Source organism: Falco punctatus (assembly GCF_963210335.1).
Source record: "Falco punctatus genome assembly, chromosome: 4".
Classification (NCBI taxonomy): Eukaryota; Metazoa; Chordata; class Aves; order Falconiformes; family Falconidae; genus Falco; species Falco punctatus.
This window is the reverse complement of record NC_137583.1, coordinates 1,386,633-1,412,827: the sequence shown is the minus strand read 5'-3', so window position 1 is coordinate 1,412,827 and position 26,195 is coordinate 1,386,633. Positions and strand designations below refer to the sequence as shown.

Here is a 26,195-nt window from a genome sequence, read left to right as displayed (position 1 = left end):
AAACCACTCCACGGGGTGGGGAAATCGTTCGGATCAGCAGAAGGAAACACTTTACCTTACAAAATGAGGCACAATTTCGGCTTTGTCTTATATAACCCAGCAGCAGAGATGTAATTGAATTATTCGGCACATTCCGAGTTGAACGTCAGTCAGAAAGTTGCACATAAAACGCGAATGAGAAGTTGGGGGCAGCTCAGCCCCCCCGCCAGCCGGGGCTCCCCAGTACCTGCCCAGCACAAACCAGTGCCCAAGGAGGCGGCAGCAACACGGGTCTGCAGGGAGCTGGCCAAAGCGTGATAAACCATCCTCTCACAACCTATTTTCACGACTGGCTGTGAAGTTGAACGCCTGCAAAGAGCCCTGTTTATTGAAGGGAAGGGGTCAGGACCCGACTGCCAAACTGCCCCCGTGCAAGCCACAGCTGAAAGCAACTGAGGGCTTCTTTCCCAGGGGCCACAGCAATGGGAAATTAAGAGAGAAGGCATCAGGTCTGCTTTAGTAATCATTACTAAAGCCAGAAGCACAAGGGCTTGCATGAGCTGGCTGTCCCCCTGCTAAAACCATCTTCTGGGTGATGTGAGTCTTCGTTGGCCAGAAAACCCGTTGGGATGCATCAAGTCACCAGGACAGGACTATGAAACCTCCCTGTGAAAGCACAGCCACCTAGCAGAACCAATCCTGAGCTCAGCATCACACCTGCTGCTGGTCAGGCAGCAGTCCCACAGCCTGTGTAGGATGCTCAGCACCCCATAATGTATGTCCTTTGCCACCCCAAGGAGCTCTGGGACAGCTTCAGCTGCAAGAGCTTTGAGGTCTTGTGCTGCAGAGCACGGCACGAGATCCTGCACACCCCACCGCCCACGAGATTTCAGTGCGGGTATCTTGTAGCATGCTGCTGATGGACCACAAGTGCATGAGAAAGAGGAAATGTCTTCCATTGCAGATTTAAACTACAGAATAATTTGGAGCTCGTGCTTACTAGTAATGCCCACAATATTTCTCAAATAAGCAGAAGCCCTAATACCCTCACTACCTGTGATCTACATCTGTTTAAGGAAAAATATTACTCAGAATCTCAAATTTAATAAATTGTTGATTTACTCAAGCAGGGTCTGACCTTAAAAAGGTTTAAAAAGGGAACCTAAATGTATAAAACTAATGAAATTCAAAGTGCATGTTGCCACAGTAATGGGAAGTTGGATGAAAATAAATATTAAAATAGCACTTTGGGAATACTTTTCAGCTGCAGACTGAAACCCAATTCTCTGAAGTAGGAATTGCACAATACTAATAAAACAAAGCAATAAGGGAGTAACTGATCTGCTCCAAACTAAAGAGCAAACCACACCTGACCCTACAGCAAGATGCTTGCAATCCGTGTCACCTGCACGCACTGCTCCTCCATCGCTGATACTGACCCCTGAGCTCAGAACGGGGATTTGCCTCCTGATGTTGAGGGCTGCAAAGCTGCTGCCCCATAAAACACATGGCATCTGTGGCTGGTGGGGATGGGAGAGCTCAGTCCCAGGCACCAGGACAAAGTACTGTCAGAAAGCAAAATACATTTACTCTCCTTAATTTTAATTCTTATGAAAACAGCATTTATGCATTAAAACACATACTATCCTAATGATGTATTAAACAACATTTTAAAAACATTACTTTTAAAGATTAATGTATATATGGTCAAATAACTGTTGTTTGGAACAAGAGAATGGTTATCCCACTGCAAACTTCAAAATTCAATTTATTTTCTCCCCAGTTGACATGAAAAAACTCTTTGCCACCAAAAACTGGCCTTGACCATGGAAACACCACTCAACCACAGTTTCACTTCCCAGCTCAGTGAAAAATGGGGAAAACTTGCAGATGCTGCCCACAGCAGAAGTGTTGAGCAGTCTGTTGGCAGTTACCACCCATCTTTGCAGCTGGTTTTGTAGTGCTAGCAGTCTGGCTTGTTTAGTTCAAGTACCTTTCTTTAAAGAAAGTGAATTCTTTGCTTAGTGACTTCTTTGCAGCAGATCAACATGAGAAGCACTGTACCTCTGAAGCTGCACTCCATCAAGAGGAGCTGTCACACAAGGCACAGACAAGTTCACTACATTTCCTACCCAAAACAGAGTCTGGCTCTCTTGAAAAACCAAAAACCCACAAGAAAAAAAAATACACAAGGTGCTGTTACTTTCCCTTAAGCATCATTCCTGGCACAGAAAAGGGAGGAGGGCAACTGGGCACTCGCTGTGCTGCTCCAGAGATGCTCTTCCAGCCTGGGATGGAGCTCCCTCCCAGCTCCCTTCACCCTCTCATGTGCAAAGAAATGCCATGTGCCATCTCCATCCCGCTCCCAGCAGCTGTTTCACTCTGTGCACTTGTATCACCACTGCATTTATTTATTTTATAATTATCCAAGGTGCCTCAGCCTTCCCGTGACACAGGCTGGGCTGTCCCTCACTTGCACGAATTGAACACGTCTGTGAAATTTTAAGACCAGAAGGAGTCATCTGGTCTGTCAAATACAGTACATAAATAAAAGAGAGATGCCCCAGGAAAGAACATGAGAATAGTCATATGGAATCAGACACAGGCCCGTGCTCGTTGCACCTTTTGCTAGGATGCTCCAGTGTTTGAATGTCTTGTACCCATCTACAAATCTTATTTTTTCTGTTCTTACACAAGTCCAAACTGCAGCTCATCTCCTTTTCTCATTACAGCCTTTTATATCACTGACAAAACTATTAACTAGCATTGGGCTGCTAACCAGTTCCAAAGGAATTCCCCCCAATGCCACTAGATCATTCATTAACAATTAAATTCAGACGTCTTAATAAGGCAGCACTTCACCTGTTTGATGGGGGCTGTATTGATTTTGCAACACCCTAATTGTTGAATGAGAAATATTGGGCAATACTCAGTCAAACGCCTCTGCAGGGTCCAAATCCAGCAGCACTCTCGCAGTTACCAACAGAGTTACAATTTTGTTCAAGTAAAGAATATCAAGTGCATTTGACTAAGTTCATTAACAATTATACCAGGGAAGTTTCCAGTTATTATATTCTAGCTATTAATGCTTTATAAAGAGAAGGTCAGGCAGGCAGCTCTATTAATCTGCCCAGAGTCACCAGCAGATTGAGCAGCTGGGAAGATTCTGTTTTCTTCTGTAATTTTTTTATTTATTTTTAAATGGAAAACCAGTGGCTTTCTGCTTGCTTTCTACAGCTCCCTCCATTTTCCAGCACGGAGCTGACACAGCACCCACCCAAGCCATAACCAGCCGCCTGCCCCAGCGCAGCCCAGCCAGCCTCAGCAATCCCACCGCCACCCGCTGCTCCTCCACCTCCTGCCCGACCTTCTCCAGGTTTGTTGGAGCTGAACCGACAGTCCTCTGAACACGGGGCATCGAGCCGACCACGGCAGCTCCGTGCTGGGATCTGCTTTCCGCAGGGGGAATACAGCATCCCCCTACGCAGGAGCACGGGGGGCAGTGCCAGCAGCCCGGGTCCCGCTCCCCGCTCTGCCGCGCGCCCCCGCCGCCGCTCCCACCTTCCCTGCCCGGTGGAAGGGAGATCTGCCCATCTCTCGGCACAAAGCATCGCCCAGCACCCACAAAAACTAACCCTCAGCCCTGCGCAGGGGAGGCGGCTGAACCACCAGGTCGCTCGCCACGGAGCCCAGAGCTAAAAACCAGGCTGAGAGATCAACCTGTGCCCAGCTCTGCCCCTCCAGCCGCTAACTGCGATTAAGAAGGTGCAGAACTTCCCTTGTCCCACTCAGGATATGACGCTCACCTTGCCCCTTAGGGCCGGTGCAAACGTTCTGAAAGGCTGGGAGGAGATGGAGAAGGACTAGGAGGGAAAAGCTGACCGAGATGATCAGAAACACGAACAGCACAATGAAAACCAAGGGTCAAAGCCGTTCCTCGCAAAATCGAGCTCAGCGGTGTAAGATGTCACAAGCACCTCTGATTTTTTTATGCCTGATTTTTTCCCTTCTGTAAAAATGATGGTTTTTCACTGAAATAACAAGAATTGGGAAGGCTTTAAAAACAAAATCCTATTTACAGCCAAAACACACGTTAGACTGTTTGTTGGTTAATCAGAAAAAAATTATTTGCCCTAAACCTAACTTTCGATGGCACGGCAGTGACAGTGAAAAGCTGTCAGCAGCTTCAGGAGAGATGAAAGCCATCCAATGACAGAGCGTTGGTTTACAACTCCATTCCAGTAAATTGGTACAGCCTTCTCATTTGGGAATTCCTAGGTGAGGTCAGGGCCTGTAGAAGGGAATTGCTCTAATTAATTCAAGTAGGTTCATTGGTGCCACTTAAAGCCAAGACCCAAGCTTGCAGCCAGCATCCCAAGAGATGTCAGTGGGTCCTTTTTCACACAAGGTGCTAACTTGGGAGCAATAACCATCGCAAGGTAAACGCCACACCATTAACACCTTTGCTATAAAATCAAGTAATAATAATACTACATAAAATCTACACACATGGCTGGTAACTCAAGTCTTGTTCAGGCGTGGTGTGTGGAGGAGTTCAAGAGAGAGCATGTGTGTTGGTTTTCTCCTCATTTATTGGTTTTCTCCTGATTTCACGTTCCCCTCCACATCCATCTGCTCAGCTGCCACCAAACCCCGGCAGTGCTCACATCCACAAGGGCTTGGCTTTTTTGGTCCAAGTAAATCTTTCAGGAGCTGCGGCCCTTTTATGCATCTGGGAAACATGGATTGCATCCCTTTCTCTGCCTGGTTGCCAGCTGAAATGGGTCCCTGCTCGCTGGGCAACCGATCTAATTACTGCGTTATAGTATATAAAAAGAACATGAATACAAATAGCACCATCACCATCATTTCACAAAGGGCATGCCCTGCTCAGGCTTTCCAAAGAAGAGCTGGGTTTGTCTGTGGAAGGGAGCTCCTGGCTTCACATTTATATCAAAAATAACCAAATGGGGACAAGCAGGTCTTTTGTATTAGCAGAAAAAAGGGGAAAACAAATGACTGCTTACCTGTGGTAAAACCAAGGGTGTGAGAAGCAAACAAATTAAAGCATGAAAAGAGAGGTGCGTAGACACTCACACCCAAAAGAGGGAGGCTGCATTAACGAAGAAGAATTAGAGCTGCTCAGCTATGAGCAGAGATTTGACCTAGATGGTTCGACTGAAACCTGATGTGAACATCCACATGACTGCTTCTAAGAATCACTGAATATAACCTATTTAGAAAAAAAAACAGGTAGCTAAGCAAAACGGCAGTTGCACTCTAGGTCAAAACAGCACTGGGTTTGACTCAGAAAAACGTAATTCCTAACACTTATGGGTCGGCATAGGAACTGGGGGGGATAATACCAAATATTAGCTACCACATACTGCCTATCAGCAAGTCACAGTAGAAAATAGGACATGCAACCTTTTAATAAATAAACAGAAAAAGAAGTGTCTGATGTGGAAGGTCTCCAGTTTCAGCGACGTGAACTGAAAATCTAATGTTAGCGATGCCAAAACATCCGCCGAGCTTGGGAGTTTTATCGGTGGCAGCTCTGCAGCTCTAAAGGTGCCACAGCCAACGCGGAATTACGCATCAGACCCTGCCTTGACAAAAAAAAAGAAGCAATTACAGAATTAAAAATCAGCACCTGCTTAAATCCAAGTGCCCCTGACTTAATTACATTTATGTTCCTGCAGGAAGGAGTTCATGCTGGAAACGTGTGTACTGGATGGTTTAACAACAGCGAATGCCACACAGCTGAAAACAAAATAGAACATATGAAATGCTGACTAGAAACTCTCAGGAAATACTTCATTGGGTGGCAACGCAAGCACTCTTGTGAAAGGCCACAGTCTTTCAGGACTTGCTTTTGAGCAGTGGAAAAACCCTGTTCCCTGCAGCTTTGGGCTCCAGGGCTGCTTTATCCCCATCGAATAAGACGCAGCCTCTCTCAGGGATTTTTCCTGTGACCGAGGCAGCCCTAACATCTGTCTCCTGATGCTGAACACTTGAGCTCCTGCTCAAGGCTTTCACCCAGTCTGGACAAACATTTGGCTCCCTAACCCCCACCCACACACCCGTTCTCATAAATGTAGGGGAACACGATCTCCAGTCCTCTGCCTCCCCGACAAACCCACTGGGCTGGGGTTCAAGGAGGGGCAGACACAGGTATAAGCCACTTGCACTTAATGCACCAGACAAACGACCTTTCCCAGAGGAACTGCGTCCCAGCACGATGCTGCCATGGGGCAAGCAGCGCTGCGATGCACGGCGTGCCATCTTCCGCCTCCAGCCCCTGGTTTTGCAGAAGATACGCTCAGCGCTGTCGCCAGCTTTCCCCTTAGTTTAAAATGCAGAAGTCTACGCAATCCACGGAAAGGTAACAGGAACCAGAAGTTTTCCAGATTACATCCATGTCATAAGTGCACGACCAGGTGTGCTGCAAAGTCAAGATTAGGAGAAGCCTCAGTCCACCACAAACCAGTTATGCTCCATCTTATCAGCATCACATCTAGTTCAACAGAATCAGCACAGGCTAACGCATCAGTGTCGCTCACGCTGCTGTACGAAGCGCAGCTGTTGAGAAGCATCTTCCATCTTATTAGCTGAATCCTACATACCGAAAGAGGGGTTTATGACTGATTTAAGCTCTAAATAAATATTTACTTGCTTATTTTCATGCCTGCGCGATGCCTTTTTGTAAATGTTTGTGAATCACGATCAGCTGCAGTTGGACTAGATGACAGTTGTAGCTCCCTTCCAACTAAGCTATGCTATTGCTATTCTATTCTAATTTTGCTACATAGCAAGTAAATACTTAATTTACACCTAACTTGGCCCTGGCTGAGCTAAGAGCAATCTCCCTTAGGGCACTCTGCAAGATAAAACCAGAGCAAGGGCTGCTCACACCCACCCGCCCGGCATCCCCAAACTTCTCTCCAGAGAATCCCAAGGTCTGACATCTACTAGTCACCCTATGTAGACCACGATGAACATCTGTGCTGTATGCAAGGCAGCTGATACCCACAGAGTTCAGAGCAGCCTCTATGAACCCCAAGCCCTGAACTGGAGTCAGGGGAGGCTTTTGCATATCTCTCACAAGCCCTTCCAAGCCAGAAAGTCACTGAGTGACCTGACGACCACAACATGCTGCTCTGGGGAGCTGCTCTTTCAGTGCCAACACCTGAAATGTGCAGCCAATACTGTCAGGATCTTGGCCAAGCCCATCACAGCCACCAGCAACTGGCATGACAGAAGAGCCTGCAGGTGATGATCTCAGTCCAATATGTATCAAAGAGGTTTCTTCTGAGAGAGCTCTACAGGAGCAGGCACGCAGAAGGTTAAGAGATGTGAATGGGTCTCGTCCTCGAGTGATACAACTGTTGCTGAGAACATTTATGGTCTTGAACTTCAAAGCATTAAAATCTCTCAGGGATAAGTGGGGTGTCTGATATCCATTCTGCCTCGGTGTCAGGGAAAATCTGTTTCCCCTGTGATAGCAGAAAACTACATGTAAATCTTCTAGACACAGAGTAGAAGCCACTTCTTGCTCGTGTTGCAATTAGCTGCATGGCAGCAGAGGAGCAGTACAGCCAGCTGCTGGGAGCAGCGGGCACAGATGCAACAAAAGGAGCCCTGGCTTCACCGTGCCTGCAGCAACGCTGTCCCTGGGGTGAACATGGGGCTAGTAGAGAGACCCACAGGATTTCTCATCCAACATCTGCATCTCTCTGGGCACTTAGTAAGTACCTGGAAGATGTAAAGCAAGGAGGAACGGCAGCTGTTCCAGCGAAAGAGAGCAGTTGGTGGGTCAACTTTGGACCATCAGTGCAGGCGGAGACCAGCCCTGGAGCCCGTGGGGGGAGCTGGAAGGAGAGGAGGCAGCAGGCACCCCAGCCGCTGGCCCCAAGGGTGCTGCTGAAGGGGGGGATGCTCAGCCCACCTGCCCAACTGCAGGCTCATTAAATCCCCCGCCGAGTGCACCAACCTCCACATTAATTCAGGCGAGCACCGGGGGTGGCCACGCTCGAGCGATGCTGCAGGCTGGAGAGTAAAGCAGGCTGCTGCCTGCAGAGCTCCTCTCCTCTTTATTGCAGGACTTGGAAGGTCTGCAAGGAATGATGAAGAGCCCTGCCACAGAGATATGGCCCTGCGACCAACACCAGGGAGCACGTAGAGAAAGGGCAGCTGAAATGGTGATAGATGTTCCCCAGAAGTCACAGTGAGGTGCAGGCTCGAGGCGTCTCTTCAATGTGATTCCCACCTGACTGTTTGATGTGTGGCCTCTGTATCCTTCCCCAGTCCAACATTGCTGCGAGCAAGTCATTTATGCATGTTAAAAATTAGGTAATTTATAAGGGGTCACGACAGTCCTGAAAATATTGCAGGCACCAGAAAGGATGAGTATGACGGGTAGAGTACCCCAGCCAAGAGGCAACCGCTCCCCTCTGCCTCCATCCACTTACATCTCCTAACCGAGCTCTAGCAATTAAATGGTAGAAGAGCTGATTGCCACAGTCATGCGTAACGCAAGACCTTTGTCCCAGCAAAACTAACAGCATGAATTACCGCACTGTATTTATAAAAAGCCAGCAAAGCTAAAAGATAAACCACGTCATGAAGCTAAGGAATTTTTATGGCACAGGTTCATGAAAGCTTATCTTGTAAATCTATGATTGTAACTCCCCCCTCCCCGGAGAGACTCTCTGATTTTAATTGGCAGCAATACAATCTTTTGTTTAGGTTGTTAACTATTCCCTAAAGCAATGCAGAATAAAGCTGCTTGCTCCTGACTTAGCCCTGCGAGACACACACACACACACACACACACACACACACGCACACGCATGGTGCGTGCTCTGAGATGCCAGAATTGATGCCAGAAGCTTTCAGTAAGTGACCATAACAGACCCAGCTTCAACCTATTTGCAGGGCTGCAAAAACCACATGACTACTCTAATATTCAGATTTAATGGGGGGAAAAAAATTAATCAGAAAAAGTGGGAAAGTTTGTTAAAAAGAACTAAAAAGCAGCAGGTGGAAGGGTAAGAAAGGGAAGTTTCCATGGCACCTGTTAGCATACCAGGGCCTCAGGCAAAGCGTACGCTAACAAGAAAGGGTTTAAGACATGGCCATAACATGGAAATATAATTAAAAAGTGGAGCAAATAAGGCTACAGGAGTAAAAGTAAAATTTGTATCTAGATGAGGAAGAAAACCCCCCAAAAAACCCCAACATTTTGACAAATCAAATTTCAAAACCTAATTCAGCATACAAAAGAATCTCTTAAGAAACAACTCATAAACTGGGCCAAAACAAAAAAGATTTTCTAAGACTTCAGAAATAGGAAATCTGCCAAAGAATCTGGAAAACTGAAAGACGACTGAAATGCAACAGAAATATTTAAGGAATGCAAGACTGTAAAAGAAAAGGTAAATCCAACCTTTGCCACCCTGTTTGCTAAGGAGAAATTTATGAGGGCTCCCACAACTGCTTCATATACAGGATTAGCCTGAAAAATCAGTATAAGAAATAATTAGGATAAAAATCTAGAAAGAAAGGAGGGGGGGGGGGAAGAAGTAAAAGATGGTGAAATAAGGGGAAGCCTTCTTATGGGTTAATAACTGGTCACAGTTTAGGATGCCAAGGATGGAGGCAGATGGTCAGGCTTTCCCAGGGAGAGAGGCAGGACCCTGCCATGGGATAAATGGGATATATTCATAAATGGCCTGGGAAGGAGGGGAATAATGAAGGGACAAGTTTGCTGAGCCACGCAAATTCATACAGAGTATTCAAAGCTAAAACTGAATGCAAGAAGCTTTGGAAGGCTCTCCTGAGATGGATGTCTCAGAATGCCGTGGCAGGCGAAATCCAAAGTCAAGAAATGCAGAGTAATGCATAGAAGGTAAGACAATCATAGCCATGCGTAGCGATGGGCTCTAAAGGAGATCTTGCTGCTATGCAAAGAGTTCTTCAAGCCATTTTGGAAAGTTCTCAGCAAACGTCAATGTAATGCTCATCAACAAATATAGAATGATCTCCAAAAAAGTACACAATTCAATTATTTTGGGAAAAATGCATTCTGGAAAGCAATTCTAAGAAAACAGCAGAGGCAGCCCATTCCCTTGACTTGCTTCTGGCTTTTTCCCCCCTGGAGAGTGGCACGAAGGTCCGGTTTCGCAAGGCTCCCTTTTGAGTTCCAGGCTTGATCCAGCCCAGGAGCCGGAGGGATTCTGCAGCTGTTGGCCCACTGCGAGTGCGTGCTCTGACACGCAAGCGGTTTGCTGCTGGCACGCAGAGAGGGGTCAATGCCAGGGGTCTGGCCCCACCAGGACAGCATTCACGGTCCTGTTCACAGCACCCATGGGTCCCCATGCTTCTACAAAACCTCCAGCAGCAAGAAGTTTGTATTCAACCATTAAGAAGCTGGGAAGACTGCAGGGCCCTTTTTTTGGATGAGTTCCACCCATGCTCCAAAATTAAAAGCTGATGCAAAAAAAATGTATCATTATCCATCTCCGTGACAGCTTGAGTCAACCGAACTTAGCCCGGAACGAGGAGCAACATTCATTCCAGGCATAAAAAATAGGAAGATCCATCAGAAAGAGAAGTGCTGTTAAAAAAGAGGCGGTAATGACATACCAGAAAGAAACCAGCTTGTATTTTTAGAAAAAGGAAAGAAAAGCTCAGTTAAAACTGCCATTTCCAGGAGAGGAAACTGGACTGCCGTGCTGCGGAGAGACAAACAGCTTCTGGTGACTGCAGCGAGCAGCAGCAGAAAAATCCTGACTTTGCACCCCTATTTGTTTGAGCCTTGGCAAACAAAACACAGGACCTACGGGGGTTTTTTGTTTGTCTGTGAAAAACTGTAGCATTTTTATCCACCCTCCAACTGTATCTTTGCACCTCCCGGCATTTTGGCCATCTCATAATTCTCCCTCTAACTCCTCCCCGGGGCCGTTTAGGTCCTTGATTTGTTGTGGTGGGTGTTGTTGCCTCAGGTTCCCCGGAGAGCTGACATCTGAGGTGTGGAAGAGCACTCAAGAGAGGATCATTTGGGCAGGGACTCAGGAAACAGTGGTCAACTCATGCCCTAGCCAAAGAGCTGCAAGCACCGTGCACGTAGAGGGGCTCACGGCAAAACCGACGAGCCCGCACCGCGGGGAGGAGAGCTCCGTGTCCAACACGGCCAGGCGCCACTTAACGAAAACATCACATGAGGCTGCATCGGTCAGAAACACTTCCCAGCTGTGGAAGTTTCTCCATCCCTGACGTTCTCCTCACCAGCACACGCAGTCCAATAATGTCTGTCATTGGAGGCGAGACTGTGGTTGCAAGTCCCTGCTGGGGACACTGCCCCGGGGCTGCCACAGCTGCCTCGCGCAGGACAGGGTCAATGCAGTTGTTTGAGTGTCTTAGATTTGCACCTTCTGGTTTTCGGAGATTTGAATGAGAAGCTCAAATGTGACTGGCAAACCAAACTCAGAATTAGTTACATTTTTGTGTGTTATTCACAACAGGAAAGATAAAGGAAACCCAAAGAATAATACGTTACCAATACTGTCAGAGACACCATCAGCTTTAATATTTCAAGCTGTTCAGTTAAAATGTACTTTTGAAATAGGAGAGTCTGAAATTCCCCTGCCCAATTCTTTAAAGGATCAAAGGAAAACACTTCTCCAGTGCCTGCAATCCTTTGAGGCGCCCTGTCCCCACATGCATTTCCCTGCCGCACATACCTCAGACCAGAATATTTGTCCCCAAAGAGACTGACGCATCTGCCCGTGTGATATATCTGTCCTCGTGGTCCCATTGAAAGGCTTAACCTCGCAGAAATGGAAGCAGGTGAAATTTAAGGCTGAGAAGTTCACTTGATAAGTGAACCAGGTTTTGGATACGTTGATAAGTAGAAGGCATTTTATTTTTACCCAAAGCAGCTAGTTGATTTTGTTTGCGTATTTCAAAGGAAAAGAAAGGCATGATAATTTGCTAATTCAGAGTGTTTGGGACTGTATTTTGAGTTAATAATAAATCAAAGTTAAGTTGTAATTACCACCATGGGTTGGATGAAACTGACTTGTATAGCCAACAGGAATCATACCCTGGTGCAGCTAGGAGATACCTCAGGATGCGGAAGGCAGATAAGTACAAAAACCCTGCCCAAGGGGTTACTTCTTGTGAGTTTTCTCCCAGAGTGATGGTTCCAGTTGCTTTACTTTTGCCAGGTTAAGGCAATTGATGGCACATAACACAGTAAGACGGACCATCTTTTCCAGCCGAACAAGCACTGATGCTCTGTCATAACCGCAGTGTAACCCATCAAAGCCTAGTCTAGTAAAGGGGTAAACAGACTTTACCTGCTCTGAAAGTCACCACCGTGGAAGGTTCAAAGGACAGCAAAGGACCACGTGCCCCCTCTGCTGCCTTCCTCCTGCCCAGCCCTCGGTGGTGGGGTCTCACCCAGAGGGAGGAGGGCAGGCGGGGGCTGCCGTGCAGGACCAGCAGACTCAAGGATCTCCACTCTGCGTAAATGGAAGCAACCCTCTTTCCTTGCGTGCTCCCCAGCTACAGGATTCCCAGGCAAAACATCCACAACAACTTGCAGACAGGGGAGAAAAGGAGAAGGCTTGGAAATTTCCACTCCTTGGGACTATAGAGCTGCCCTAAATACACAGGGATGGCCAGGGCAGCTGCCGAGCCGCACAGAGCTATTTACAGCGGCGTAAGCAGAAGCCAGCATCGCCTCCTCACGTATGCCGGCGGCGGGAGCGCTCACGGAAAGCTACCGCTGCCGCCTGGCCCTGACACAGTGTGCTCCAGCACTATCTGCTGCAGACATCTCGCAGGTTCATATCGGAGCAGACGCAGCCCACGGATGCGTTTCGGGAGCAGCCTGACAGCGGTTTCCCCACCCTCCTAAGAGGATTCCCAGCAGAGGAATAGAGGAGAGCAGAGAAGGACCGCAAGGGCAGTGGTCCAAAGGATCACTACCAACACCTGCCGGGTCCATGGAGAAAGCTTGCTGTGAATGAGTGACAAGAAACCCAGAATATGGTGGCTTACCGTCGGTGGCCAGAAGATAGCAAAGCTGATGTACGTCAGAGGAAACATGGGAAACGTGCGCACTTCAGGGACAACACGTAGCTGTTGCTGTCCAACGTGCTTGGCTGTTGCTGTGCCCTCTTGCTGGTCCTACAAGGACTACATCAACGGGTCCCACTCTGGGAGCCCAAGTCCTGAACTTGAAATCAACAACACAACAGAAGTTACCATAGACAAGCTACTGCAGAAGTATACTGCAGCATCAAAATGGAAAAAAAATGCTCTAGTCCATCCTATAGACCTGGAGGTTATTGCCAAGTGCAATGAGAACGGTTTAGGCTGTGACCGCCTCAGGTGCTTAACTAGATCAAACCCAGCCTGGCCAGGGCAACGCGTGCTAGCATCGCACGGCCCAGCGGCAGCGCAGACACACCTGCAAAAGCCTCAAACCATCAGTGTTTACTCTGGCATTTAGCTGGGAGTTAAGTGTTTGAAAAAAAAAAACACCAGAAAGAAAGAAAAAGAAAGAAAAAACCCAACCAAACAACAATTTGTCTCCCTAAGAAGATTAATAGGTGCATTTAAAGAAATCAGTCTGTAGGCTTAATGAGAAAGAGGCAGCAAAATCCTAAATGTGAGACCTCCTACAGTTTTTCAGTCCAGCTGTACAATCAAATAATAGTTTATGTAACTAGAATAGGAATAAAATAAATTAAAAGTAATTTCATGTTTCAGCAAAGGAAAAAGTACAGTTCGGAGTCAACATGGAAAAAGATCTAGTTCAGCACTGCATTTTCCCCAAGCCTTTCATAAGCTTTGTATTATCAGCTGACTTGTTTTTTTCACAAGAGGAAGGCAAATTACCAAGTCCCTTAAGAACCTATTATATATTTCCAAATTTCAACTATTCCTATTTTATAACTCATAACTTCACATATCTATAAGTGAGTATTTTTTTCAGGAGATAAAAGAAGAAAAAAAACCCCACACTGTTTTTCGCAGGCAGCAATCTGTTTTTTTCCACTTAAAAAAAAAAGTGGTTAACAGCTACAACATGTCAATTTTTGAAAGTAATTCCCATGCACAATTTCATCCCTTTGCAGACATTAAACCTCTTCATACTCCTCATGTCTAGACTGATGAAGGAAGGACACAAGCTAGCAGCGGAGTCTCTCTTATCCTGGGGAGCCCATGGCAGACCCAGCGGGGTCTCACAGGGGGTGGTAAAAGGGGCAGGACCCTTCCGAATCCATTTCATAGCTGAATTAGACACATCTCACACTGACTTCACTCCCATGTACAACTTCCAAGGACAAAGTATCCTGAGAAGGAGAACCCCGAGGCCATGCCAGAAGAGGTCACGTACTCCAAGCATCTCCTAACAGAGCTCAAAATCCATAAACAAATTCCAACATAAATCTCCACTTTCATGATGCTACAGTCCAGAGAACACTGATCCTGCAAAGGGATGTCCATCCACCGGCACCAGGCTCGGAGCTCGGCATCAGCCTCACATCCCTCTGGGCAGCTGGAGAAGCCTGTGAGCCCCCAACACCAGGAAAGACTCAAAACAGGCTAAAAAGCGATATTCTACTGGCAGGCAAGGAAAAAAAAAGAAGAAAGGCTGCTCCCAGTTATTGACATGTGGCCTCTGAAGGTCTCCCCACCCTGCAATAGCTACAGAGACACCTCTGCCTCCAGCCCCTGGGGCGGCTGCAGGGGGGCACGGCAACCCCACCGCGCCGGCTGAAACACTGAATTTGGTCACATCTGCACCCATCAAGACTTTGGTCCACGGGGACTTTTTTTCTGGCCTTCAGAGGAGCTGTCAAACCCTCACTCAAAAGATATTCAGGGTGGGAAATGGCTTTGTTATGTCTGAGAGACTGCGGCCCTGGCAGGTCCCGGAGCCGAGCGAAGAACGGTCAGTCACACCTGCTCAAAAAACCTCACAATTCAGCAATATTTCTCAAGCAGCATGGATGCATTTTCCATACAGCGTCTCCTTCTCTAGGTTGTGTTACAGCTGTTAAAAAAGGGGGAAACCCTCTGAGAGGAGGGCAGGAGATGCTCTTCTCGCGAGAAGCAGCTAAGCACGCTCAGGCAGCGGAGGCTCCGTGACTCAGGCGTGATGGGCAGCAAGTTGTAGGCAGGAGCTGGCAGCCTGCACCTCTCACAGGGGTTTAGAACTGCAGGACATCCTGGGCAGAAGTCACAGCACAGCACCGAAGCCTGCTGACAAAGAATGATAAAACACCGAGAACCACAGGGATGGCCTCGACAGTCTTCAGGGGGAAGAAGAGCTTCTCATGGGCCAGAGGAGCCTGTGCAGAGCTTGCTGCAACTCAAGAAGTCACCGCCCAGCTGCGACGGTTTCTTCTGACTTGGTGTCCGTAAGATGTCCCTTCCTCACCTCCTGTACCACCTGCTGTCTGGCTGTGAATGCAGAGGACAGGGGCATAGTGGACAAGGGTATCTCCAAAGGCTTCATCAGCTTCAAGTCCTGACCCACCTGTCAAGGGCTGCCCCATTGTGTCCTGGCCATGTGACATGCCCCATCACCTGGCTGCAGAACCAGCAATGGGTCACCATCGCTCCCTGCTGCAAAACTGGCTGGCCAGTATGGCCCAAATCCAAGTCCTTGAACACACCTGGGCTTGAAGGCATCGTTATCCCTCAGGAAAGCACATGGAAGTTAAGCCACAGCCGCACGTCTTGAACACATGGACTACTGCAGGCAAATCAAGGCTGCAGTTTGGCTTTGCAAAGTAGAGTATCTCATTTACGATCCCAGTTGTTACCCTGTTAGCGGGACCATACAATGGGGTGTCTAATGGTGTCTGCCATTACAGTGGGTCATGGCCCAGAGGTCTCCCCTGGTCCTGTGCTCCTGCCTTTGCCCACCGGTACCTTACACACCCTGTTACAGCCACCTGGCTCTTGGACAACTGCATCCATCACCAGCCAGCACTAATGGGCTCCGAGCGGAGACGTTCATCTTGGCTGCTCTTGGGTAAAGGTGTAAATGCTCTTCGTAACGTCAGGACACGAGAGGAGGGCAAGGGCAGGCTGCTGAGGAACCTGTGCGCAACGGGCTTTCGAGAAGGACTGCTGCCGCAGGAGACACTGAGGATGGGGGTAGGAGAAAGGTCTGGGGACCGACTGGGCAGGAAAGGGCTGGGTTTTGTTGTAGCTCTTCTTAGAAGATACCTAATGCACTTTACCACATCAAATATACACACATTTTTCTTCTATAGACAAAGACCTAGAAACACGACCAAATCATTTTTGACAAAAGAGAATGCACCAACTATTTGATCACATCTTCGGGAGGAATAAAGCCTGTAAGAAGTGCTAATCTGCTGTACATCACAGAAACTATAGGTTGGGGCTGAGGGAGACTGTATATTTTAGGAGGTGAAGCTTTTAAATCTTCCATGATCATATATCCCACTACACCCTCTGGTACCTTGCTTCTACACTTATTTATGTTCACTGTTTACATACATTTCATTGCCACTTGGCTAGCTGGGACCTCCAAACTCCAGATTTTGTTCTGCTTTTTTAGTCATCGCAATGATCTTTTATTACCCTGTGCTGCAAGTCAGGCTGGGCAGCATACATACCATCACTTCTCACCTCAAGCCAAACCATGACTCCTTAAAAAAAGAGAAAGCAAAATGAAAAAAAATTCGCATTCAGACACGGCTTGGTGGATGATGTTCCTCTGCCTCTGAGGAGCTCAGCACAGGCAGGGAGCTGCTGTCTCCTGCACCATCCACCCACTGTCCCGTCTGTAATGGGGCCAGGCTCTATCTTCGCTATCAAACACACACCAGTAAGCCATAAAGAGGCCAAGAGTCAGCAAGATACCACTGCCAGCATAGTTAAGTCATCTTTGACATTGAATATGAGCAGAGTACAGGTGAGGAGCCCCCCAGAGATATGCCTTCCAGCCTCACTGTAAAGCACAGGCCAGCGGTAACAGGATGCAACTGTGCTGCTGCCTCTCGGAGGCACCTCAATAGCTCGTTGGAGGTGATGGGTGTTCTCACTGAGGATTTATAAAAACTTCTCAGTGTCAGTGACATGAAAAGCAGTACGACATGCCCAGCGATGACTGACAGGCTGTGCAGCAGTGCTCTGGGGTCATGCCGAAGCTCAGCACTTTCAGACACTAAAAAAGACAAAAAAACCCTGTGCCCATAGATTGATGCGAAAATAACAAATCTGTCATTCAAACAGACATTTGGAAATACAGCGACAGCTTAACAGTGACAGTCTCAAGCTCAAGAAAATACGTGCAACACTCATAACAGTTTACAATGTGTGGGACCGGGATGACCATCAGCACTGGCTGTCACTCAACAGCTGAAAAAACCCAAGCAGCACCGCTCATCAGCCAAGATGACGCAATTGCCTCATCTCCACATTATGAAAAACCAGAGTGCTTTTGCCATGGAGCCCAGCTCGCCCCGCTGAGCTACCTGCTTTTAGGAAGCGTCATTTGCACCTTGACTGCCTGTCACATCCTCCATCTCACCCGCTAGGAAATGAATCTGGTATTGCAAAAGGATGACTAGAGAAACACCCTCAGCCAACGGTGAGCGCCAGTGCCAGTGCCAGGTGGGGAGTCAGCGAAGAAGGCTGTGCAGAGGCAGGGTTTGCAGCAGGCAGGCTTTATCTTTCTGGCAGGTAGGTGTCCAGATGCACATCGAGTATTCCCCAAACTGGTTTAAACTGCAGGAATATGCCACAGCACTGAATACCTGTTTGCACTGAATTGGAAACATGATGGGAAGCATCAAGTATGTCCTCGATTCACACAGCAGGGAAAAGAAACAGCTTTTATTCGGGAGCATTGGAGAAGCAGAAGCCAGCCCATCAGGCTGCTCGGCATAACTTGTGGCGTGGAGGGTCCCACCAGCCCCAACAGATGCAGTCGCTCAGGCTTCAGCACCGCTCCTGAGCATCAGCAGAAGGAGCTGGCCATCGGTACCCAGAATTTCAGCACACCGTAAGCAGCCCTGACACCGCTGCAAACTGTGCAAGAAGGAGCCAAAAAGTCCTCCAACTTTTCAACCAGCAAAAGTCAGCAGAGCCAAGGAAATCAACCCTTCCAAATTCTTGCCCATCTTGCTGTCTGAGCAGAAGCAGGCACCGCAGGTACATCCCGGAGCCTCTTGCACAGCAAAAGCACAGGGTGCTGAGGCATGCCTGCAGCATAACACCCAGGCTGGTGTCAGCAGCAAGAAACCCCAACCTGTGAAGCAGATTGCAAATCTGTGTATTTGTTTTGGAAATAAAGGCATTAATATTTGATGCCAAACATTTTGAATATTGATGAGCACATTCACAGAAGCGGTTTTGGAGTTACTTAAGCATCCAGAATTGCGCCATCTAAATTCAGTGGCCTAACGGCTGCTGTCAGAGCTATCAGAAGTATGCAAAACATCACTTGCTAAAGGGAAGACACGCTGCAGCTGACACTGCCTGCCCATCATGGGAGAGGAAGGAGAACTGAAGCCCAGTGGGGTATTTAACACTGCAAATATTTTCACTTGATCCATTTCGTACCCCTTGTTTTACCTGTTATTTTGCTCACACAAGTTTTATGAGCTTGAAACATCACGTATCTGTTCTTCCCTGCCTCCCTCAAACCCAGCCTCAGCTCCCTCTTGACCCTCCAAACATCTTTCAGTGAATAAACTAATACTTAGTAAGCGTGGGTGCGTGGCAGTCTTTTCCAGAACGCCAGTTAAAGTTCAGCAAAAGGCCACGAAAAACCTGCTTTAATACTTGAGGGTTTCCAGCGATGCCTCTGATGGTAACATCTCTGCACCGTCCTGCTCAGGGTTCAGTCTCTCCGGGGACAGCAGCACATGGGAACAAATACAGAGCTGGCTCCGCAGCCAGGCACGAGCCCTGTCCACAGCCTGGCCTTCCACCACGCAGTCTCGTTTTATTTCTAATGGACATCGACTACTTGTTTCTGCAAGCTTGTGAAAAGTGCGCATTTAAAAAGAAATGGGCAAACTTGATTTATTTTTTTTTATTATTTTATGTATATACTTATTACCTATTATTGCTACGGTACTTATGGCACGAAAACAAGCCTCTACCCAGCAAACGCAAGTGAGCTGCCGAAAGGGCAGAACAGAGCATCCGAACGGCACTGATGTTTTTCCCCTGAAGTCAAGCTATTTTCTCTAATTCGGAGGGCTGCTTCTTTCAGTCCTACTTCTACTATACTTTTGCCCATCACTTAACTTTTTTACTTCAAGCTCCACCACTTGCCCCACAGACCGATGCTAAATGTACGGCAGGGCAAACAGGATCAACACTTGACGTTCCAAGCCAAGCGAAGGCTTTGGGGAAGCTCTCGCAGCACGTGCGGGAGGTGCTAGCACCCAGTACTGGAAACCTCTCTCGGTCACTTCAAGACCTCCAACTTGCAGCAAGCCTACCTTGAAGATTGAGAAATTCTCGGGTATTCAGTAAAGTTGCTTCTTTATTACAGAAAACAAAGGTCCCAGTGGTCCCTGCCGGCACGCCGTGGGAGAAAGCTTCCCCTCAACCCTGAAGCCCAGCAGCCAGCCCAGCTGTTGGCAATGTGCATCTCCCAGCTCCAGAGAAAAGCGATGCTCAAAGCACCGCTGCTCCCACAGACAGCTTGTGTGTTTATGGCTGGTCCTCAGTGCTTCCCAGGAGACCGACCCTCTTCCCCTCTCCCATCCTTCAGCCTTAGCTCACGCATCCAGGTGTCAAAAACGTGTCTTTTACGAGCTCCACTCCAGACTGAAAACCTGAATGAATTGCGCATAAATCAGGCACAGACAAATATAATCAGAAGCAGCAACAAAGTCTCTCTTCAGGATACCAGGAAAACCAGGCGCTTACAGCGCTGTGCCCCAAGCCACCTTTCTGAACTTGGGATCATCCCTACTCTGCCATCCAGCCCCTTTTCATCAATCCATCAAGCTGCACCGTAAAATGAGCTTGTTCCCTGCTTAGGGGCTCTCTTCGGTGGAGCAGACCAGGACTCCACTGCCAGGCAGCTGGAAAGTTTTCAGGCTGAATTGCATCCGCAACCAATTTGTGTTCCTTTGATCCTGCGGGTTAAGAACAGTCCATCTTTTCATCTCCTTTCAGGCAACAGAGGCTCCGTTTGTCCAAGCAGACTAGCAGTAACCTTTCCCTCCCTCTTCTGATTCAGCATCACCTTGCCCGAGCACCAGAGCTGGGCACAACCCCCCTAAGTGAGGTGCTAGCAGCACCTTGAAGAAGAGTAAGAAGGGTTCTCATCTGTGTTGACAATGCCCTGCCTGATGCAATCCTGCACCACGCTTGCCTTTTTCAGAGCTGCACCCCACTGGCAGAGCCAAACGGTCTCAGAGCTGAGCACAGCACCCATCTTCCCTTCATCTTCCAGCACCTCTGCTCCCCGGCTGTGCTGCGCCTCACCCAGCGCATGCAATCAGAAAATCAAAGTTTAGAAATAGTGGTAGACGTTGCAACCCGGTGGGAAGACGTCTCTTAAGTCTCTCCATAGCGTACGCACAGGTTCTTGAAAATAATTGCTACAAATTTAAGCACAAGACCCCAAAACCCAGTGTGCCACATACAAGGTATTCAGACTATTGCCCTGTATAACACAAAGCAAGCTGTGAAAAATTACACAGAAAAGTAACACTACTACGGTTTTTGTTGGCTGGTATACAGATTTAGGTTGCTTAATTCGGAGAAAAAAGATAATTGCCCAGATACTGAAATTCACTTTCCCTTCCCTTGTCGCTTGGGATTTCTGGAGCAGCACTTTGTGCACTGCACACTCGCAGCTCGCTCAGCATGAGCTGTGCTTTGCTAAACCTTTCACAGCACCGGTCTATCTTACCCCACTCCAGCACCTTGTAAAGATGACTTTCTTCCTGAGGCCTGTTTTTTCCTTCATTTCCTCTTTGCTACCTTAAATGAAAATCCCTCAGCATTATCCCAGCTCCCTGCACCCGTCCCGCACTCAGTTTTTAAACACTGGTACAGATCATCACCTTCCTCATCCCACCACAGCTCCGCAGCAGCTTTCACCGCCAGCCCGCAGAGCCCCACGCGGCCCACCTCTTTAATTGCATTAATTAATTGCAAGGGAATGTAGCTCCCTGGCAGCAGCTCCCCAGGAGGGGTGGGAGCGTCAGCTCAGCGTGCGAGGGCTCAGGCATGGCTGGCACGACCAGCCTGTTCCCGGCAGAAGAGGAGTGTGGACGGTCAGCGCTGCAGGACCGTGCTCCTGCACCCCGCCAGCCCCCTGTGCCCCGGGACCCCCAGCCCCCTGCAACAGCAAACACAGCCCCTGGGCAGTGAAGGGGGAGCCCCGTGGCAGTGCCAAAACCAGCGATGGCAGATCCGCACGGCTCCCTCCGCTGATTTTGTTACACTGGCCCAACCAGCCCTGCAGGAATTTGGTTTTAAATTGTTACAAGCAGCCTGTGAACAACTTCTTGCTGGCAGAACTGGAAGCAGAGGGGTCCGTAACCCCTTAGCAAGAGCAAACAGGGAAAAACATAAAGGCCAAAGGGCATGATTTCACTCAGGGGTGTTTTCTCATGGTCCTTGTGTAAAAGCTAACACAGATTTTTGCAAGAGAAGCCTGGCTGCAGCTTGGCTACCCTGTAGGATTCCTGAATCCCGCCTGGATGTCACGGTGCAGCCTGCAAGCCGTGATTGCAGCCCGGCAGCTGGGAGGGAGAGGCCAGCAGAGGCTGCAGCCACCGCTCCGGCTGCCGCTTGCACCTTCCCGTCCGGAGTAACGCGACGGGCACCGCCAGCACGGCTCGGGCACCGCCAGCACGACTTGTCACCATACGGGCGAGGTGAGCCCGAAGCGCCGCCACCTCGGCCACGCGTCCCCCGCATCCCCCCGTGCAACTTTCTGCTCCTCGTGTTTGCGTTTCCAGACACGGTGGTATTTTAGGATCGGCTGGTTTAAAGGAACATCTCCAGTCCCACGCCCGCTGCCGCTGCATCTCCCTCCGGGTGCCTGGCAGGGAGGGCGGCTCGGCGAGGTTTGCACCAGCGGCTCCCGGCAGGGCCGCACGTCCCTCCCGTTACATAACGGCCGCTCCGGTGCGGTGCCGGCTCCGGTCGGGGCGTCCGCGCTCGGGGCCGTGCCCGGGGCGCCTCGCACGCCCGGCGCCGTGAGCCGTGTGCCGCCGGCACCGACCCCCAGCGTGAACCGCGTCCCTCGGTCCTCCCGACCCCGCTCACCCCGCGGCCGCCCCGGCCCTCGCTGCCGGGCCCCTAACCCCCGGGCAGCGCCCGCTCTTCTCCCGTCCCCCGAAACACCGCACCCCTTGCGGGGGGCGCGCTGCCCCAGCCCGGCCCGGCCCTCGGCCGCACCGCTGCCCCCCCCCGGCGCCCGCGGGTGCTGCCGAGCTGCCGCCCCCCGGGGGACACCGCCAGCCGCGACCTGCCCCGGGGCCTCTGTCATCCCCCAAGCCCCGCTCCAGCTCCCCCGCCGCGCCCCGCTCTCCCGCGGGCTGCGCGCCCCTCGCGCACCCCGCTCACCCCGCCCGCCCCCCGCACCCGAGCGGCCGCTGCCGCCCGTGCGCCCCCCGCACCCAGCCTGCACCGCCCGCCCGCCGCACCCAGCGCGCCCTGAGCCCCCCGCCCCGCCCCCGCTGCCCCCCGCACCCCTGCCCCGCCCCCGCTGCCACCGCCCCCCGCGCGCTGACCTGGGCCCGGGCGCGCTGCCCGGGAGCTGTCCGCCGCCGCCCGGTGCTGAAGGCGGCTTGGCGGCGGCGGCGGCGGCGGGCGGCGGCGGGGCCCCGGCCCCGGCGGCGGCGGCGGCGGCGGCGGGCGGCAGCTGCCCGTCATCGCCGCCGCCCTCCAGGCTGGCCTCGTTGCCCATGGCGGGCCGGGCGGGACCGCTCCCTCAGCGCAGCGCCGCCTCCGCCGCCATCAGCCCCGCGCCGCCATCGCCGCCTGCCCCCGCCGCCCCGCGCATGCGCTGCCCCGCGCCCGCCCGCCCGCTCGCGCCGCGGGCACGCGCGCCGCCCGGCCAATCGCCGCCCGCCGCCCCGCCCTCTCTTCCCCCGCCCCCCCACCCCTGCCGGCACGTGCCCGCCGCCCCGCGGGCCTACGCCGGGGCAGCCAATGGCGGCGCGAGGCGACGGCGGGCGCGCGGGGGCGCCCCGCCCCACCGACCTCCCCGGCCAATCGGCGCTCTGCGGTGCCCGCGCCCGCCAGGCGGCGCCCCGCGAGCTCACACAACGACAGCCAATAAACATCCTGTCTGTCGTGAGGTCACACCCCGGCGGCCAATGAGCACTCACTCCCACATGAGGTTACATCCCGACAGCCAATGAGCACCCACTCGCCCATGAGGTCACAGGCTGCTGCGGGATGTCACATATTCCCGACCAATGAGCCTGCCCCTCCCCTGTGAAGTCACGTGCCGCTCCGGGATGTCACACCCTGCCGGACAACGAGGTCTCTGCTTCCCCGAGAGGTCACAGGCTGCCAGGCTGTGAGCAGCCCCCTCCCCCATGAGGTCACGGGCTGCCCCAGGACATCGCACCCTGCCAGCCGATGAGTGCCCCACGCCTCTGTGAGGTCATGGACCGCCTTGGGATGTTACACCCTGCCACCAGCCAGTGGTGGTCCCAGGCAGCCCTGGGGTGTCACAGTGCCGGCCAGAGAGCACCCTGCTGCGCCGTGACATCACGGGTTGCCCTAGGAGGTCACGCACAGCTGGGCGATGCGCAGGCAGCTCCCTGTGAGGCCACTCACCCCAGGCAGCGGGTGAGCATGCTGGTTCCGGTGTGAGGTCACGGGCTGCCTGGGGAGGTGACAGGTGTCAGCCAAACACCGCCCACTGCCCTGCCAGGTCACACCGTGCTGGGCCAGTGACCAGTGTGGCTCTCCCATGATGTCACAGGGCCCAAGCAGTGGGCTCACACGCTCTCCCTAAGGTGCAGGCTCAGCCAGCGAGCACCCAGCTTCCCCAGGGAGGTCACAGGGGGCGCAGCCAACCCGCACCCCCCTTCCCCATTAGGTCACACAGCGCTCAGCCATCGGGCCTGCCCTCTCCGTGTGAGGTCACAAGCTGCCCAAGGAGGTCAGCAAGCGCAGCTGCCGTGGGAGGGTGCCCAGCACGCACCAGGATGGCACAGTTACACCTCACCCAGATCTAGCCCATAGTTAACGAGGAGATAGTAATTAAGGCTGCGGTAACGGGAGCAGCTCCCGCAGGGGGGCAGGCTGCAGCCCCCAGGGGCCCCGCAGCCCCTGCCCGTCCCTGCGGCCACCCCATGGGCTCCCGCTGCCGGGAGCAGGCTGGGGAGCACAGGAGGGAGCCCCTGGCCCTGGGGACCCCCGTGGGGTCGCAATGCTGCGTGCCCCAAGCTCCAGCCCTGCAGCAGCACGCACACACCGAAGCCTCTAATACACGTGAAACCAGGCCGGGCCTGGCCTCGGGTGCCACAGAGCTGGAAACGGGCTCCAGTCTGCCCCGGGGGGCGGCACCTCTGCCCCAGGAAGGGGGAGTGAGGCCAGAGCCCACAGCTGGCCACCCCGCGGCATGAAGCGTGACATGGGGCAGCAGCTTCCAAGGAGCAGAAACCATCAACGAGCAGGAGCGAGGGTCTGCGCCTGGGGCACGGGCGGTAACACAGGGCAGAACCTGCTCAGAAACAGCCCCCACAGCAGGAGAAAGCAGAAGAGTGCGGGGAGGGGGGGAAGGGGAGCAGGACTGACAAGATGGCTGGAACAGGAGAAAAAAAAAAAAAAAAAGCTCTATTTTAGGATTTTAGGGGGTTTTGTTGGGTTTTTTTCCTGGGGTGTGTGTGCATCCCCAGCCACAGGAAACTCAAACCACCCACCCGCAGCCCGGCAGAGGGTGGGCAGCCGCCAGCCAGCCGCAGCCCCCACCCCGGCGGTGCCCAGCCCTGCCCCAGCTTAAACCTGCCCTGCAGCCAAAGCCTTGGCAAGCAGCTCAGGTGGAAAACGCTGCCCAGGCACGCAGCAGGCACAGCCAGTGCCAAGCGACACCAAAATGAAGGTCCTTTGCTCACTGCAGCCAGAGCAGGGGGACTTTTTGGCCCAGGGTGAGTTTCTTTTCAAATAGAAATCGGATTAAAGCAACAGGGAGCAGCAGGTGCAGCAGCCAGGTGAGAGATGCCAGCTCGGTTCCCGCAGGCACTGCTGGCTGGGCTGGGAGGGCCACGGCCAGGGGCTGAGCTCTGCAGGCAGGCCGGAGCCGAGCAGCGGACAGACTGGCTTGATCAGGTACAAATCACGGAATCATTTAGGTTGGAAAAGACCTTTGAGATCACCAAGGCCAGCCATTAACCCAGCAGTGCCCAGCCCACCACTAAACCACGTCCCCAGGCACCGCATCTCTGCGTCTTTTAAACACCTCCAGGGACCGTGACTCCACCGACCTCCTCGGGCAGCCTGTTCCCATCTTGACCACCCTTTCCATGAAGAAATTTTTCCTAATACCCAATCTAAACCTCCCCTGATGCAACTTAAGGCTGTTTCCTCTTGTCCTGTCACTTGTCACCTGGGAGAAGAGAGTGACCCGCACACACACTGTCCCCTGGCTCTGCAGGTCCCCAAAGCCCTGCTCAGTCCCCTACTGCAGGCTGGACCAGCTCTACCCTTACAGACAGGCGCATCACCAGCTCTCCAGAACAACACAGATGCCCACCTCCCTCATGAGCCACACACCCAGATCTTCACTACTGCATTCTTAAGAGGCTCCCCCGGAACTTGCTTCAGGCCACAGAGATCTAGAGCAAGCCTGTCACTTCTTTTTTTTTTTTTAAACACACACACACGGAGTATACCTACCTTGAGGTGACAGGGACACTATGCAAGAGGGTCAGTAAAAGGCTCAATCCATTCTCTTCTCCTTCATTAACTCTGCTTAAGTTCTCCCTCCTTCCTCCGCCCCCCCCAAAGCTTGTTCCCCAGTCCCTGAACCCTCCTCTCCTGCTCCTCCACCGTGATGTTCAGCAGCGATGCAGGAAAGACACAGCTCATGCTCCACTGGCATTTGCTACCTGCGCCGCCCTGGAGTTTGGCATCACCTTCATCATGGCTTCACCCCACTGCAGCCCTGTGGTGCTTAAGAAGGGCCTGTGCCCCGAGAGCTGGCAGCAAGGGCTCAG

The 26,195-nt window shown here is 51.6% G+C and overlaps 1 protein-coding gene across 3 annotated transcripts in view; it reads right to left on the bottom strand.

Moving 5' to 3' along the window:
- Positions 1 to 26,181, bottom strand: part of BSN (bassoon presynaptic cytomatrix protein) — a 100,325-nt gene extending 74,144 nt beyond the window's left edge. For all 3 annotated transcript variants that reach the window (XR_013928114.1, XR_013928115.1, XM_080387469.1), the window contains exon 1: positions 22,755 to 26,181. Coding sequence is in view for 1 of the 3 variants with exons in the window: in XM_080387469.1 (XP_080243595.1) it covers positions 22,755 to 22,930 (176 nt within the window). In the remaining 2 variants the exon portion in view is untranslated. The remainder of the gene's footprint in view (positions 1 to 22,754) is intronic.
- Positions 26,182 to 26,195: the final 14 nt, after the last annotated feature.